At 41.9% G+C, this 17,214-nt stretch overlaps 1 protein-coding gene across 1 annotated transcript in view; it reads right to left on the reverse strand.

The window, feature by feature from the left end:
* Positions 1-15,297: 15,297 nt before the first annotated feature.
* Positions 15,298-17,214, reverse strand: part of LOC139368997 (dnaJ homolog subfamily C member 5-like) — a 31,173-nt gene continuing 29,256 nt past the window's right edge. The window contains exons 4-5 of the mRNA XM_071108556.1: positions 16,900-17,071; positions 15,298-16,234 (exon numbers count right to left, since the gene is read on the reverse strand). Of these exons, the coding sequence (XP_070964657.1) occupies positions 16,131-16,234; positions 16,900-17,071 (276 nt within the window). The 3' untranslated portion in view covers positions 15,298-16,130. The remainder of the gene's footprint in view (positions 16,235-16,899; positions 17,072-17,214) is intronic.

Below are 17,214 nucleotides of genomic sequence, written 5' to 3' on the forward strand. Positions count from 1 at the left end.
CACTACCGAGCTTACCAGTTCAACTAGTTAACCAGTTATTCACTACCGAGCTTACCAGTTCAACTAGTTAACCAGTTATTCACTACCGAGCTTACCAGTTCAACTAGTTAACCAGTTATTCACTACCGAGCTTACCAGTTCAACTAGTTAACCAGTTATTCACTACCGAGCTTACCAGTTCAACTAGTTAACCAGTTATTCACTACCGAGCTTACCAGTTCAACTAGTTAACCAGTTATTCACTACCGAGCTTACCAGTTCAACTAGTTAACCAGTTATTCACTACCGAGCTTACCAGTTCAACTAGTTAACCAGTTATTCACTACCGAGCTTACCAGTTCAACTAGTTAACCAGTTATTCACTACCGAGCTTACCAGTTCAACTAGTTAACCAGTTATTCACTACCGAGCTTACCAGTTCAACTAGTTAACCAGTTATTCACTACCGAGCTTACCAGTTCAACTAGTTAACCAGTTATTCACTACCGAGCTTACCAGTTCAACTAGTTAACCAGTTATTCACTACCGAGCTTACCAGTTCAACTAGTTAACCAGTTATTCACTACCGAGCTTACCAGTTCAACTAGTTAACCAGTTATTCACTACCGAGCTTACCAGTTCAACTAGTTAACCAGTTATTCACTACCGAGCTTACCAGTTCAACTAGTTAACCAGTTATTCACTACCGAGCTTACCAGTTCAACTAGTTAACCAGTTATTCACTACCAGCTTATTCAACTAGTTAACCAGTTATTCACTACCGAGCTTACCAGTTCAACTAGTTAACCAGTTATTCACTACCGAGCTTACCAGTTCAACTAGTTAACCAGTTATTCACTACCGAGCTTACCAGTTCAACTAGTTAACCAGTTATTCACTACCGAGCTTACCAGTTCAACTAGTTAACCAGTTATTCACTACCGAGCTTACCAGTTCAACTAGTTAACCAGTTATTCACTACCGAGCTTACCAGTTCAACTAGTTAACCAGTTATTCACTACCGAGCTTACCAGTTCAACTAGTTAACCAGTTATTCACTACCGAGCCGAGCTTACCAGTTCAACTAGTTAACCAGTTATTCACTACCGAGCTTACCAGTTCAACTAGTTAACCAGTTATTCACTACCGAGCTTACCAGTTCAACTAGTTAACCAGTTATTCACTACCGAGCTTACCAGTTCAACTAGTTAACCAGTTATTCACTACCGAGCTTACCAGTTCAACTAGTTAACCAGTTATTCACTACCGAGCTTACCAGTTCAACTAGTTAACCAGTTATTCACTACCGAGCTTACCAGTTCAACTAGTTAACCAGTTATTCACTACCGAGCTTACCAGTTCAACTAGTTAACCAGTTATTCACTACCGAGCTTACCAGTTCAACTAGTTAACCAGTTATTCACTACCGAGCTTACCAGTTCAACTAGTTAACCAGTTATTCACTACCGAGCTTACCAGTTCAACTAGTTAACCAGTTATTCACTACCGAGCTTACCAGTTCAACTAGTTAACCAGTTATTCACTACCGAGCTTACCAGTTCAACTAGTTAACCAGTTATTCACTACCGAGCTTACCAGTTCAACTAGTTAACCAGTTATTCACTACCGAGCTTACCAGTTCAACTAGTTAACCAGTTATTCACTACCGAGCTTACCAGTTCAACTAGTTAACCAGTTATTCACTACCGAGCTTACCAGTTCAACTAGTTAACCAGTTATTCACTACCGAGCTTACCAGTTCAACTAGTTAACCAGTTATTCACTACCGAGCTTACCAGTTCAACTAGTTAACCAGTTATTCACTACCGAGCTTACCAGTTCAACTAGTTAACCAGTTATTCACTACCGAGCTTACCAGTTCAACTAGTTAACCAGTTATTCACTACCGAGCTTACCAGTTCAACTAGTTAACCAGTTATTCACTACCGAGCTTACCAGTTCAACTAGTTAACCAGTTATTCACTACCGAGCTTACCAGTTCAACTAGTTAACCAGTTATTCACTACCGAGCTTACCAGTTCAACTAGTTAACCAGTTATTCACTACCGAGCTTACCAGTTCAACTAGTTAACCAGTTATTCACTACCGAGCTTACCAGTTCAACTAGTTAACCAGTTATTCACTACCGAGCTTACCAGTTCAACTAGTTAACCAGTTATTCACTACCGAGCTTACCAGTTCAACTAGTTAACCAGTTATTCACTACCGAGCCGAGCTTACCAGTTCAACTAGTTAACCAGTTATTCACTACCGAGCTTACCAGTTCAACTAGTTAACCAGTTATTCACTACCGAGCTTACCAGTTCAACTAGTTAACCAGTTATTCACTACCGAGCTTACCAGTTCAACTAGTTAACCAGTTATTCACTACCGAGCTTACCAGTTCAACTAGTTAACCAGTTATTCACTACCGAGCTTACCAGTTCAACTAGTTAACCAGTTATTCACTACCGAGCTTACCAGTTCAACTAGTTAACCAGTTATTCACTACCGAGCTTACCAGTTCAACTAGTTAACCAGTTATTCACTACCGAGCTTACCAGTTCAACTAGTTAACCAGTTATTCACTACCGAGCTTACCAGTTCAACTAGTTAACCAGTTATTCACTACCGAGCTTACCAGTTCAACTAGTTAACCAGTTATTCACTACCGAGCTTACCAGTTCAACTAGTTAACCAGTTATTCACTACCGAGCTTACCAGTTCAACTAGTTAACCAGTTATTCACTACCGAGCTTACCAGTTCAACTAGTTAACCAGTTATTCACTACCGAGCTTACCAGTTCAACTAGTTAACCAGTTATTCACTACCGAGCTTACCAGTTCAACTAGTTAACCAGTTATTCACTACCGAGCTTACCAGTTCAACTAGTTAACCAGTTATTCACTACCGAGCTTACCAGTTCAACTAGTTAACCAGTTATTCACTACCGAGCTTACCAGTTCAACTAGTTAACCAGTTATTCACTACCGAGCTTACCAGTTCAACTAGTTAACCAGTTATTCACTACCGAGCTTACCAGTTCAACTAGTTAACCAGTTATTCACTACCGAGCTTACCAGTTCAACTAGTTAACCAGTTATTCACTACCGAGCTTACCAGTTCAACTAGTTAACCAGTTATTCACTACCGAGCTTACCAGTTCAACTAGTTAACCAGTTATTCACTACCGAGCTTACCAGTTCAACTAGTTAACCAGTTATTCACTACCGAGCTTACCAGTTCAACTAGTTAACCAGTTATTCACTACCGAGCTTACCAGTTCAACTAGTTAACCAGTTATTCACTACCGAGCTTACCAGTTCAACTAGTTAACCAGTTATTCACTACCGAGCTTACCAGTTCAACTAGTTAACCAGTTATTCACTACCGAGCTTACCAGTTCAACTAGTTAACCAGTTATTCACTACCGAGCTTACCAGTTCAACTAGTTAACCAGTTATTCACTACCGAGCTTACCAGTTCAACTAGTTAACCAGTTATTCACTACCGAGCTTACCAGTTCAACTAGTTAACCAGTTATTCACTACCGAGCTTACCAGTTCAACTAGTTAACCAGTTATTCACTACCGAGCTTACCAGTTCAACTAGTTAACCAGTTATTCACTACCGAGCTTACCAGTTCAACTAGTTAACCAGTTATTCACTACCGAGCTTACCAGTTCAACTAGTTAACCAGTTATTCACTACCGAGCTTACCAGTTCAACTAGTTAACCAGTTATTCACTACCGAGCTTACCAGTTCAACTAGTTAACCAGTTATTCACTACCGAGCTTACCAGTTCAACTAGTTAACCAGTTATTCACTACCGAGCTTACCAGTTCAACTAGTTAACCAGTTATTCACTACCGAGCTTACCAGTTCAACTAGTTAACCAGTTATTCACTACCGAGCTTACCAGTTCAACTAGTTAACCAGTTATTCACTACCGAGCTTACCAGTTCAACTAGTTAACCAGTTATTCACTACCGAGCTTACCAGTTCAACTAGTTAACCAGTTATTCACTACCGAGCTTACCAGTTCAACTAGTTAACCAGTTATTCACTACCGAGCTTACCAGTTCAACTAGTTAACCAGTTATTCACTACCGAGCTTACCAGTTCAACTAGTTAACCAGTTATTCACTACCGAGCTTACCAGTTCAACTAGTTAACCAGTTATTCACTACCGAGCTTACCAGTTCAACTAGTTAACCAGTTATTCACTACCGAGCTTACCAGTTCAACTAGTTAACCAGTTATTCACTACCGAGCTTACCAGTTCAACTAGTTAACCAGTTATTCACTACCGAGCTTACCAGTTCAACTAGTTAACCAGTTATTCACTACCGAGCTTACCAGTTCAACTAGTTAACCAGTTATTCACTACCGAGCTTACCAGTTCAACTAGTTAACCAGTTATTCACTACCGAGCTTACCAGTTCAACTAGTTAACCAGTTATTCACTACCGAGCTTACCAGTTCAACTAGTTAACCAGTTATTCACTGCCGAGCTTACCAGTTCAACTAGTTAACCAGTTATTCACTGCCGAGCTTACCAGTTCAACTAGTTAACCAGTTATTCACTACCGAGCTTACCAGTTCAACTAGTTAACCAGTTATTCACTACCGAGCTTACCAGTTCAACTAGTTAACCAGTTATTCACTACCGAGCTTACCAGTTCAACTAGTTAACCAGTTATTCACTACCGAGCTTACCAGTTCAACTAGTTAACCAGTTATTCACTACCGAGCTTACCAGTTCAACTAGTTAACCAGTTATTCACTACCGAGCTTACCAGTTCAACTAGTTAACCAGTTATTCACTACCGAGCTTACCAGTTCAACTAGTTAACCAGTTATTCACTACCGAGCTTACCAGTTCAACTAGTTAACCAGTTATTCACTACCGAGCTTACCAGTTCAACTAGTTAACCAGTTATTCACTACCGAGCTTACCAGTTCAACTAGTTAACCAGTTATTCACTACCGAGCTTACCAGTTCAACTAGTTAACCAGTTATTCACTACCGAGCTTACCAGTTCAACTAGTTAACCAGTTATTCACTGCCGAGCTTACCAGTTCAACTAGTTAACCAGTTATTCACTACCGAGCTTACCAGTTCAACTAGTTAACCAGTTATTCACTACCGAGCTTACCAGTTCAACTAGTTAACCAGTTATTCACTACCGAGCTTACCAGTTCAACTAGTTAACCAGTTATTCACTACCGAGCTTACCAGTTCAACTAGTTAACCAGTTATTCACTACCGAGCTTACCAGTTCAACTAGTTAACCAGTTATTCACTGCCGAGCTTACCAGTTCAACTAGTTAACCAGTTATTCACTACCGAGCTTACCAGTTCAACTAGTTAACCAGTTATTCACTACCGAGCTTACCAGTTCAACTAGTTAACCAGTTATTCACTACCGAGCTTACCAGTTCAACTAGTTAACCAGTTATTCACTACCGAGCTTACCAGTTCAACTAGTTAACCAGTTATTCACTACCGAGCTTACCAGTTCAACTAGTTAACCAGTTATTCACTACCGAGCTTACCAGTTCAACTAGTTAACCAGTTATTCACTACCGAGCTTACCAGTTCAACTAGTTAACCAGTTATTCACTACCGAGCTTACCAGTTCAACTAGTTAACCAGTTATTCACTACCGAGCTTACCAGTTCAACTAGTTAACCAGTTATTCACTACCGAGCTTACCAGTTCAACTAGTTAACCAGTTATTCACTACCGAGCTTACCAGTTCAACTAGTTAACCAGTTATTCACTACCGAGCTTACCAGTTCAACTAGTTAACCAGTTATTCACTACCGAGCTTACCAGTTCAACTAGTTAACCAGTTATTCACTACCGAGCTTACCAGTTCAACTAGTTAACCAGTTATTCACTACCGAGCTTACCAGTTCAACTAGTTAACCAGTTATTCACTACCGAGCTTACCAGTTCAACTAGTTAACCAGTTATTCACTACCGAGCTTACCAGTTCAACTAGTTAACCAGTTATTCACTACCGAGCTTACCAGTTCAACTAGTTAACCAGTTATTCACTGCCGAGCTTACCAGTTCAACTAGTTAACCAGTTATTCACTACCGAGCTTACCAGTTCAACTAGTTAACCAGTTATTCACTACCGAGCTTACCAGTTCAACTAGTTAACCAGTTATTCACTACCGAGCTTACCAGTTCAACTAGTTAACCAGTTATTCACTACCGAGCTTACCAGTTCAACTAGTTAACCAGTTATTCACTACCGAGCTTACCAGTTCAACTAGTTAACCAGTTATTCACTACCGAGCTTACCAGTTCAACTAGTTAACCAGTTATTCACTACCGAGCTTACCAGTTCAACTAGTTAACCAGTTATTCACTACCGAGCTTACCAGTTCAACTAGTTAACCAGTTATTCACTACCGAGCTTACCAGTTCAACTAGTTAACCAGTTATTCACTACCGAGCTTACCAGTTCAACTAGTTAACCAGTTATTCACTACCGAGCTTACCAGTTCAACTAGTTAACCAGTTATTCACTGCACTGTATATGTTTTCTAATAAAAAAATGTATTGTCAGATTATGTTTAAATTTAGAATTAAATTGCATTAAATGTTGTATCTCTAAATGCCAGGGGATTACAAGACATCATTCAATTAAAATCCCTTCTTTATTTTGTAAACACTCAACTGAAAATGTCATTCTACTCCAGGAGACACACTCCTTGCGATCCAGATTCTAGTTTTTGGAAGTCACTGTTTATTGTAGTCATGGATCTAACCACTCAGCTAAAACTAGGATATTTCTTCATACGTTTAGAGGTGATATTTCAGAGTCTTGTGTGTCCAAAGATGGAAGATTGGTTAAATTGATCTCAAAACTTTATTATATGCAATGTGTATGGGTACAATTCTCACACCTCAAATAGGACTTTCTTTTTGGATCTGGCTGATAAACTGACTGAGCTGCGAAACAAGTATACAAATTCATAGCTTATAATAGCTGGAGACTTCAATGAAACACCCGATAACTCTTTAGATAGATTTACACCTAGAATAGCTCAGAGATCTCAGAATAGTGACATCACCTAATTTTGCAGTAAAGTGACACTGGTCGATGCATGGCGTTTCTATAATACAAACTGACAGCGGTCGATGCATGGCGTTTCTATAATACAAACTGACAGCGGTCGATGCATGGCGTTTCTATAATACAAACTGACAGCGGTCGATGCATGGCGTTTCTATAATACAAACTGACAGCGGTCGATGCATGGCGTTTCTATAATACAAACTGACAGCGGTCGATGCATGGCGTTTCTATAATACAAACTGACAGCGGTCGATGCATGGCGTTTCTATAATACAAACTGACAGCGGTCGATGCATGGCGTTTCTATAATACAAACTGACAGCGGTCGATGCATGGCGTTTCTATAATACAAACTGACAGTGGTCGATGCCTGGCGTTTCTATAATACAAACTGACAGTGGTCGATGCATGGCGTTTCTATAATACAAACGAATACAACCAGGTAGGTGAATGATAGACAGATTCTCACCCCCCCCCCCCCCCCCCACTATTACAGAATGTACAAGAAGTAAATTATAAACATGTTTATTTGACTGATCATAAAAATGATATCATTGAAGTTTGAAAGCTCTGAAAGATCCAGTGGCAATACTGGAAACTTATTCATTCACTCCTAAATGATCCGTAGAGCTTAAATCAGGGACTTGTTTAATTCAACTGATTTAGAACCAAAGCATGGAAGTAACTGGGAAATATTTGAATTCAAAAGTAAGATATATCTGCATTACATGCAGTAAGGAACTAAAGAAGCCAAAACATGTTGAAAAGAAGATGAGCTAATGGGTAAATGTAATGTTCTTTTAGAAAATGGTTCTCTTTCAGCAGAGGAGGAAACAGATTTGAATACATCTCGAATTGAGCTAGATAAATGGTTTAGCTCATGGGGCGTTTTTTTTAATAACTAGATCAAACTGGTTTAGCTCATGGGGCCGTTATTAGAACTAGATCAAACTGGTTTAGGGGGGGACCTTTATTAGAACTAGATCAAACCGTTTTAGCTCATGAGGCATTTTTTTATAACTAGATCAAACTGGTTTAGCTCATATGGCCTTTATTAGAACTAGATCAAACTGGTTTAGCTCATAGGGCCTTTATTAGAACTAGATCAAACTGGTTTAGCTCATGGTGCCTTATGCCATTTGGACATGGTTCAACTGACTTTTCGGTTCAGAAGCAGACTTTCTATGATCACATATGGCAAATGGACAACACATAGACCTTATGGACAAACTCAATAAAATAAGACAAATGCATATCCATTCGGTTACTACATATGTATAATTGATAAAAAAAACTAACAAAAAAACAACGTCCAACAATCACTTTCAGTTTGTCTGTGATATGTACGCCGAGGAAGTTAAACACTTTCCACCTTCTCTACTAGTGTCCCGTCGATGTGGATAGGGGGGTGCTCCAGCTGCTGTTTCCTGAAGTACACGACCAGCTCCGTTTTGTTGACGTTGAGGGGGAGGTTATTTTCCTGGCATTACTCCGCCAGGGCCCTCACCTCCTCCCTGTAGGCTGTCTCGTCATTGTTGGTAATCAGGCTTACTACTGTTGTGTCGTCTGCAAACTTAAGGATTGAGTTGGAGGTGTGCATGGCCACGCAGTCATGGGTGAACAGGGAATACAGGAGGGGGCTGAGCACGCACCCTTGTGGGGCCCCAGTGTTGAGGATCAGCGATGTGGAGGTGTCTAAGACACTAACAGCTTACAGACGGGAGGGCAATTGAGGTCATAGTTATGAAAACGTAGGACACTAAAGAGGCCTTTCTACTGACTCTGAAAAACACCAAAAGAAAGATGCCCAGGGTCCCTGCTCATCTGCGTGAACGTGCCTTGGGCATGCTGCAAGGAGGAATGAGGACTGCAGATGTGGCCAGGGCAATAAATCGCAAGGTCCGTACTGTGAGACGCTCAAGACAGCGAGACAGGACGGACAGCTGATCGTCCTCACAGTGGCAGACCACGTGTAACAAGACCTGCACAGGATCGGTACATCCGAACATCACACCCACGGGACAGGTACAGGATGGCAACAACTACCCAAGTTACACAAGGAATGCACAATCCCTCCATCAGTGCTCAGACTGTCCGCAATAGGCTGGACTGAGGGCTTGTAGGCGTGTTGTAAGGCAGGTCCTCACCAGACCCTACTTGCAACAACTTCGCCTATGGGCACAAACCCACCATTGCTGGACCAGACAGGACTGAAAAAAAGTGTTCTTCACTGACGAGTTGCGGTTTTGTCTCACCAGGGGTGATGGTCGGATTCGCGTTTATCGTCGAAGGAATGAGCGTTACACTGGGGCCTGTACTCTGGAGCGAGATCGATTTGGAGGTGGAGGGTCCGTCATGGTCTGGGGCGGTGTGTCACAGCATCATCGGACTGAGCTTGTTGTCTTTGCAGGCAATCTCAACGTTGTGCGTTACAGGGAAGACATCCTCCTCACACATGTGGTACCCTTCCTGCAGGCTCATCCTGACAGGACCCTCCAGCATGACAATGCCACCAGCCATACTGCTCATTCTGTGTGTGATTTCCTGCTAGACAGGAATGTCAGTGTTCTGCCATGGCCAGCGAAGAGCCCGGATCTCAATCCCATTGAGCACGTCTGGGACCTGTTGAATTGGAGGGTGAGGGCTAAGGCCATTCCTCCCCAGAAATGTCTGGGAACATGCAGGTGCCTTGGTGGAAGAGTGGGGTAACATCCCACAGCAAGAACTGGCAAATCTGGTGCAGTCCATGAGGAGAAGATGCACTGCAGTACTTAATGCAGCTGGTGGCCACACCAGATACTGACTGTTACTTTTAATTTTGAACCCCCCCCCCTTTGTTCAGGGACACATTATTCAATTTCTGTTAGTCACATGTCTGTGGAACTTGTTCAGTTTATGTCTCAGTTGTTGAATCTTGTTATGTTCATACAAATATTTACACATGTTAAGTTTACTGAGAAAAAAAAACGCAGTTGACAGTGAGAGGACGTTTCTTTTTTGTTGTTGTTGAGTTTACATTACAGAATGCGTAGACATATAATTTACTTTCTAAAAAAAAAAAGGAGCCACAAATGAGACTTGTTTAAGCATCAGAAACATTTATTTTACAACAGCACATCAGATAAATGACACCCGTCTTCTCTTTCAGACAGTAGATGACCATACATTCTATCTTCTATTTACTTCCACTGTATTTACAGGAGAACTCAACCATTCATTCAAATGACCACACACCTAGTTACATACCATTTAAGCTATATATATATATATATATATATATATATATATATATATATATATATATATATATATTCATTTATTTAAAAAAAGATACAAAATAAAACAATGCTTCCTTATTATTCTTACCACTATATATTTGCACTAACATTTCTTGTTGTTGTTTTAAACAGTTTAACACGATGTTGTTTCTTTATCCGGTAGAACTTAGTTTTGTATACACATCGCATTCTCTCCGACAAGTTGCATGTATTTCAACACCTCAAAAGAGAAAGAAACCACAGCAAGGATTTGTGGGTAACAGAAATGGCATTTACATTTGTCAATGTCTTCATGTTAACAGATATTCTGATAATAGAATCAAATCAAAATGGAGTGAGTAGTGGGTCAGGCCAATAAACTACAACCAATTAAAAATGTTTAACTTGATAATTTAACCTTCTAAGAAAGAAAATAAAATAAATATTAAGGAAGATGCTCTCGGACGGATTTTTGCTCTTTCTTACACCGGAGCTCAACAAAATGGAGGCTGGTCCCAGACCTGTTTGTGCTCTTGCCAACCCCATTAAATGTCCTTTTCAAGCCGAGTGCCAATGAGTGACAAGGAGTTGGTACGATAGCACAAACAGACTGGCACTCAGGTTAGGACAAAATGACAAGTGGATAAAATTTTGGATTGACACTGAAAAGTCTTGAGTATAACACAGCCTGCTAACATGAGGTAAAACAAAATCTAACAATATATATATATAACATCTAAAAACACAAAATGAGATTCATCAACGCATTACATCACACATACAACCAACATGCTGCTCAAAGATGATTGGCTAGCGAGTCGGCGTGACCACTGAGGGTGTTGGAACACCTAGAACCTGATGATGCAGCTGCTGCTGCTTCATTGTAGTAAACTGGTCTTTTAGGATGAATCCCAAATGGCACCCTATTCCCTATATAGTGCACTACTTTAGACCAGAACCCTATATAGTGCACTACTTTAGACCAGGACTCTATAGAACCCTATTCCCTATATAGTGCACTACTTTAGACCAGGACCCTATAGAACCCTATTCCCTATATAGTGCACTACTTTAGACCAGGACCCTATAGAAACCTATTCCCTATATAGTGCACTACTTTTGACCAGGTCCCATGGGTAGGGCTCTGGTTAAAAAAACATGTTTTTTTAAAAAGTGTGCCCTACATAGGGAGATACAGCCATACTCTCATTTTCAGAGATATAGCCAACAGGCATAACCACCACTTTGGATATATAGAATGTTATTCTCTATTCCGACAACATAAATAAGAAACAAAACAATCTATTGGAGAGAAAAAAAAAAGAGAAAAGAAATCTACATTTTTTTTTTCTTCCAAAACTCAAATAGACGCAACTTAATCAAATCTAAACCAATACATTTCTCATGACTTCCTCAAAGACAAATCTAAACCAATACATTTCTCATGACTTCCTCAAAGACAAATCTAAACCAATACATTTCTCATGACTTCCTCAAAGACAAATCTAAACCAATACATTTCTCATGACTTCCTCAAAGACAAATCTAAACCAATACATTTCTCATGACTTCCTCAAAGACAAATCTAAACCAATACATTTCTCATGACTTCCTCAAAGACAAATCTAAACCAATACATTTCTCATGACTTCCTCAAAGACAAATCTAAACCAATACATTTCTCATGACTTCCTCAAAGACAAATCTAAACCAATACATTTCTCATGACTTCCTCAAAGACAAATCTAAACCAATACATTTCTCATGACTTCCTCAAAGACAAATCTAAACCAATACATTTCTCATGACTTCCTCAAAGACAAATCTAAACCAATACATTTCTCATGACTTCCTCAAAGACAAATCTAAACCAATACATTTCTCATGACTTCCTCAAAGACAAATCTAAACCAATACATTTCTCATGACTTCCTCAAAGACAAATCTAAAACCAATACATTTCTCATGACTTCCTCAAAGACAAATCTAAACCAATACATTTCTCATGACTTCCTCAAAGACAAATCTAAACCAATACATTTCTCATGACTTCCTCAAAGACAAATCTAAACCAATACATTTCTCATGACTTCCTCAAAGACAAATCTAAACCAATACATTTCTCATGACTTCCTCAAAGACAAATCTAAACCAATACATTTCTCATGACTTCCTCAAAGACAAATCTAAAACCAAGAGTTGAATAGATTGGTGGTAATAGGTATATAGAGGGAGACGTTCTGAGCACTTTTACCCACTAACACTGAACTCGGAGCTCCTGGCACAAGCATTCATACACACGTACTCGTGTACGCAGTATTACGCACGCACACACAGAGTTGCTAAAAGACGAAGTTCAATTATGTTAGTAAATCCTTCAGAGCTCAAATTAATGTCAAGTTTCAGTACGGACAAACAAGACTGGATTGGACAGAGAGGAGGGTAGAGAAAACAGAGGGCAGTAGCAGTAGTAGTAGTAAAAGTATTGAGAGAAAAGAGGGAGTAGTAGTATTTGAGAGAACACAACAGAGAGCAAGAGGAGAACGATGTTGATGAAGAGGAGAAAGTGGAGGAAGAGGGAAAGCATCCACATGACAACACTGAATTAAACTGAGATATTTTTTACTTTTAAATAATGTATGGAAATCATTGTCTTAAAAGACACTGTCCGTATTCTACAGCAGGGAGCATCAACTAGATTCAACCGCGGGCAGATTATAATTATTTTTAAACTAATGGTCAGGGTGCCGGAACATAATTACAAATTACTTGTACAGATATAATAATTGACTATAAAACAGAATTATTTCAAACGTTGGTTACATTTGTATTACGATCACATGTCAACCGCAAGTTGGTGGAACCCTGCTATACCGTATCCACGGTAACAGTCTGGGTAGGTCTAGGTGTAATCAGTGTCAGAACCCTGCTATACTGTATCCACTGTAACAGTCTGGGTAGGTCTAGGTGTAATCAGTGTCAGAACCCTGCTATACTGTATCCACGGTAACAGTCTGGGTAGGTCTAGGTGTAATCAGTGTCAGAACCCTGCTATACCGTATCCACGGTAACAGTTTAGGTAGGTCTAGGTGTAATCAGTGTCAGAACCCTGCTATACCGTATCCACGGTAACAGTCTAGGTAGGTCTAGGTGTAATCAGTGTCAGAACCCTGCTATACTGTATCCACTGTAACAGTCTGGGTAGGTCTAGGTGTAATCAGTGTCAGAACCCTGCTATACTGTATCCACGGTAACAGTCTAGGTAGGTCTAGGTGTAATCAGTGTCAGAACCCTGCTATACTGTATCCACGGTAACAGTTTAGGTAGGTCTAGGTGTAATCAGTGTCAGAACCCTGCTATACTGTATCCACGGTAACAGTCTAGGTAGGTCTAGGTGTAATCAGTGTCAGAACCCTGCTATACTGTATCCACGGTAACAGTCTAGGTAGGTCTAGGTGTAATAAGTGTCAGAACCCTGCTATACTGTATCCACGGTAACAGTCTAGGTAGGTCTAGGTGTAATCAGTGTCAGAACCCTGCTATACTGTATCCACGGTAACAGTCTAGGTAGGTCTAGGTGTAATCAGTGTTTACCCTTCATTAAAACACACACATTTTTCATAGTGTGGTCCCCTGCTCCCTTTCTATCCGGTCACATGCTTCTCATATTCCACTAGTCTTATGGAAACTACGAACAAAAATCCTAGGGAAAAAACGCAACAAAGGATAACCAAAAATCTGTAAGCAGCGCAAGTGTTTAGTCCATAAGCAGAATACCATGTGCCTTGTATCAGTACATGGTTAGGGAGGCAATGGTTCACACGGTCTACAGTACACAACGATAAACTAATCAACGTTCTTTTGAAGCGTTTGTGTGTGTTTCCGTATAAGGTAACCTGTTGACATGGCAGCTGTGGACCTACGAACCGTGGCAAGTCGCAACACAGATACCTTGTCGCTGTCCGAGGAGGGCCACCGTGTCGAAACATCTACAGCGGTCAAATCATGGTCCGAACTGAATGGTAGAACATGGCTCAGAACTCAGGAAGAATATCAGGCCCACTTCTCTAAAAATGTAAAAGTGAAGTTGATCGAGCCACTGATGGACAGGTGACCCCAGTGTTAACGAAATGCGATTGTTAGTTATGGTCTCTACACAGTCTAAACTCGTACAATATATACTTAACAGAAAAAATAAAAAAAAGGCAACATGTAAAATGTTGGTCCCATGTTTCATGAGCTGAAATAGAAGATTCCAGACATTTTCCATGCGCAAAAAAAAAATAAGCTTATTTCTCTCAAATTTTGTTCACAAATTTGTTTACATCCCTGTTAGTGAGCATTTTGCCAAGATAATCCATCCACCTGACAGGTGTGGCATATCAAGAAGCTGATTAAACAGCATGATCATTACACAGGTGTACCTTGTGCTGGGGGACAATACAAATCCACTCTAAAACGTGCAGACCCCATGTATGGCGTCGTGTGGGCGAGCGGTTTGCTGATGCCAACGTTGTGAACAGAGTGCCCCATGGTGACGGTGGGGTTTATGGTATGGGGCAGGTATAAGTTTACGGACAACGAACACAATTGCATTTTATATCGATGCCAATTTGAATGTAGAGAAATACTGTGACAAGCTCCCGAGGTGTCTGTGACCAATAGATGCATATCTGTATTCCCAGTCATGTGAAATCCATAGAATAGGGCATAATTCATTTATTTCAATTCACTGATTTCCTCGTACGAACTGTTATTCTGAAAAATCATGTTGCGTTTCTATTTTTGTTCAGTATATACACACACACACACACAATGTGGAAGCCGACGTCATGTCCATTAATGCATGTCCAGGTCGCCCTACACTCCTCTCCCCACCCCACCGAGAATGACCCAGTTAAAGTCCTAGCTCAGGAAATACTATCAGAGCATGGTGGCATAAGACTCCTTCTCTCTGGTGGCTGGGGAGGAGACGGAGAGGCTGGGGAGGAGACAGAGAGGCTGGGGAGGAGACAGAGAGGCTGGGGAGGAGACAGAGAGGCTGGGGAGGAGACAGAGAGGCTGGGGAGGAGACAGAGAGAGGCTGGGGAGGAGACAGAGAGGCTGGGGAGGAGACAGAGAGGCTGGGGAGGAGACAGAGAGGCTGGGGAGGAGACAGAGAGGCTGGGGAGGAGACAGAGAGGCTGGGGAGGAGACAGAGAGGCTGGGGAGGAGACAGAGAGGCTGGTGGCTGGGGAGGAGACGGAGAGGTAGGTGGATAGAGGAGATGGAGAGGCCGGTGGCTGGGGAGGAGACGGAGAGGCTGGGGAGGAGACGGAGAGGCTGGGGAGGAGACGGAGAGGCTGGGGAGGAGACAGAGAGGCTGGGGAGGAGACAGAGAGGCTGGGGAGGAGACAGAGAGGCTGGGGAGGAGACGGAGAGGCTGGGGAGGAGACGGAGAGGCTGGGGAGGAGACGGAGAGGCTGGGGAGGAGACGGAGAGGCTGGGGAGGAGACGGAGAGGCTGGGGAGGAGACGGAGAGGCTGGGGAGGAGACGGAGAGGCTGAGGAGGAGACGGAGAGGCTGGGGAGGAGACGGAGAGGCTGGGGAGGAGACGGAGAGGCTGGGGAGGAGACGGAGGGGCCGGTGGATATAGGTGATGGTGGGAATTATGCTTGTGTTTGTCAGAGTGAAATGGGGTTTTGATGATAATATCAGGCTAATATTTCAAGTGGCAGCCAAAGAAACCTTCTCTCGGGCAGGACCGAGTCTTGAAGGGCGTGGGGTTTAGGGGGGGGAGGGGGGGGGGGTGTTTAGTTGTATCCGGTGTCGGTCCGGTAGCTGGAGTGGCTGTCTGACGTCAGCCTGGTGGACTCTGTTCCGGACGGCTGCACCATGATGGGATCACCACCAACGTCTGGGGGGGGGGGGAACAACACACACGTTACAAATCTAAATAAAAACTGTACGTGTGACAGGCAGGCAGCGGTCACTGAATGACCCCGCCACCCCAGGCGATAAATTAGATAGATAGATCAATCAAAAAAGGGGAGTGCCAACAACTCTTCCTCACTCAGACAACTCCCAGACAGTCCTAGCACAATTCTTGCTTGAGAAATTGCTCTAGGCTAAGAAGCTATTTCTAGTTATTTTTGATCACAGTAGAGTACTTAATTGGTGCCCAGAAAGGATTTGATTTAAACAACAGCCTCAGTAAGTCTCTCCATCTCTAGTTCTATTGGTTGATGAAGCTCTCTCACCTCTAGTTCTATTGGTTGATGAAGCTCTCACCTCTAGTTCTATTGGTTGATGAAGCGCTCTCACCTCTAGTTCTATTGGTTGATGAAGCTCTCTCACCTCTCACCTCTAGTTCTATGGGTTGAGTGAGTACACTCCTCACCTCTCATCTCTATTTCTATTGGTTGATGAAGCTCTCTCACCTCTAGTTCTATTGGTTGATGAAGCTCTCTCACCTCTAGTTCTATTGGTTGATGAAGCTCTCTCACCTCTAGTTCTATTGGTTGATGAAGCTCTCTCACCTCTCACCTCTAGTTCTATTGGTTGATTGATTAAACTCCTCACCTCTCTCGTCAGGCTGCATCTGTGCCTCCAGGTCTTCAGGGGAGACGTAGAACTCTGGTTCCTGGTCCATGGGAGGCCGCGGTTTACACTTCCCACAGCAGCAGTTACAGCAGCAGCACAGACAGCAGCAGAAGTAGCAGCCAGTCGCCAAGCCACAGAAGATGAACAGGCCCTGCAGACAGAGGAGACCGTCCGGGAGAGGTCAGAGGTGAGACAAACAAACTAATGACCATTTTATTGATCTTGAGGGGTGACATTTACTTGGGACTTCATCATAACTCAATATGTCTATAACTACATTTACTGGGGACTCCA

Source organism: Oncorhynchus clarkii, chromosome 16 (assembly GCF_045791955.1).
Source record: "Oncorhynchus clarkii lewisi isolate Uvic-CL-2024 chromosome 16, UVic_Ocla_1.0, whole genome shotgun sequence".
NCBI lineage: Eukaryota > Metazoa > Chordata > Actinopteri > Salmoniformes > Salmonidae > Oncorhynchus > Oncorhynchus clarkii.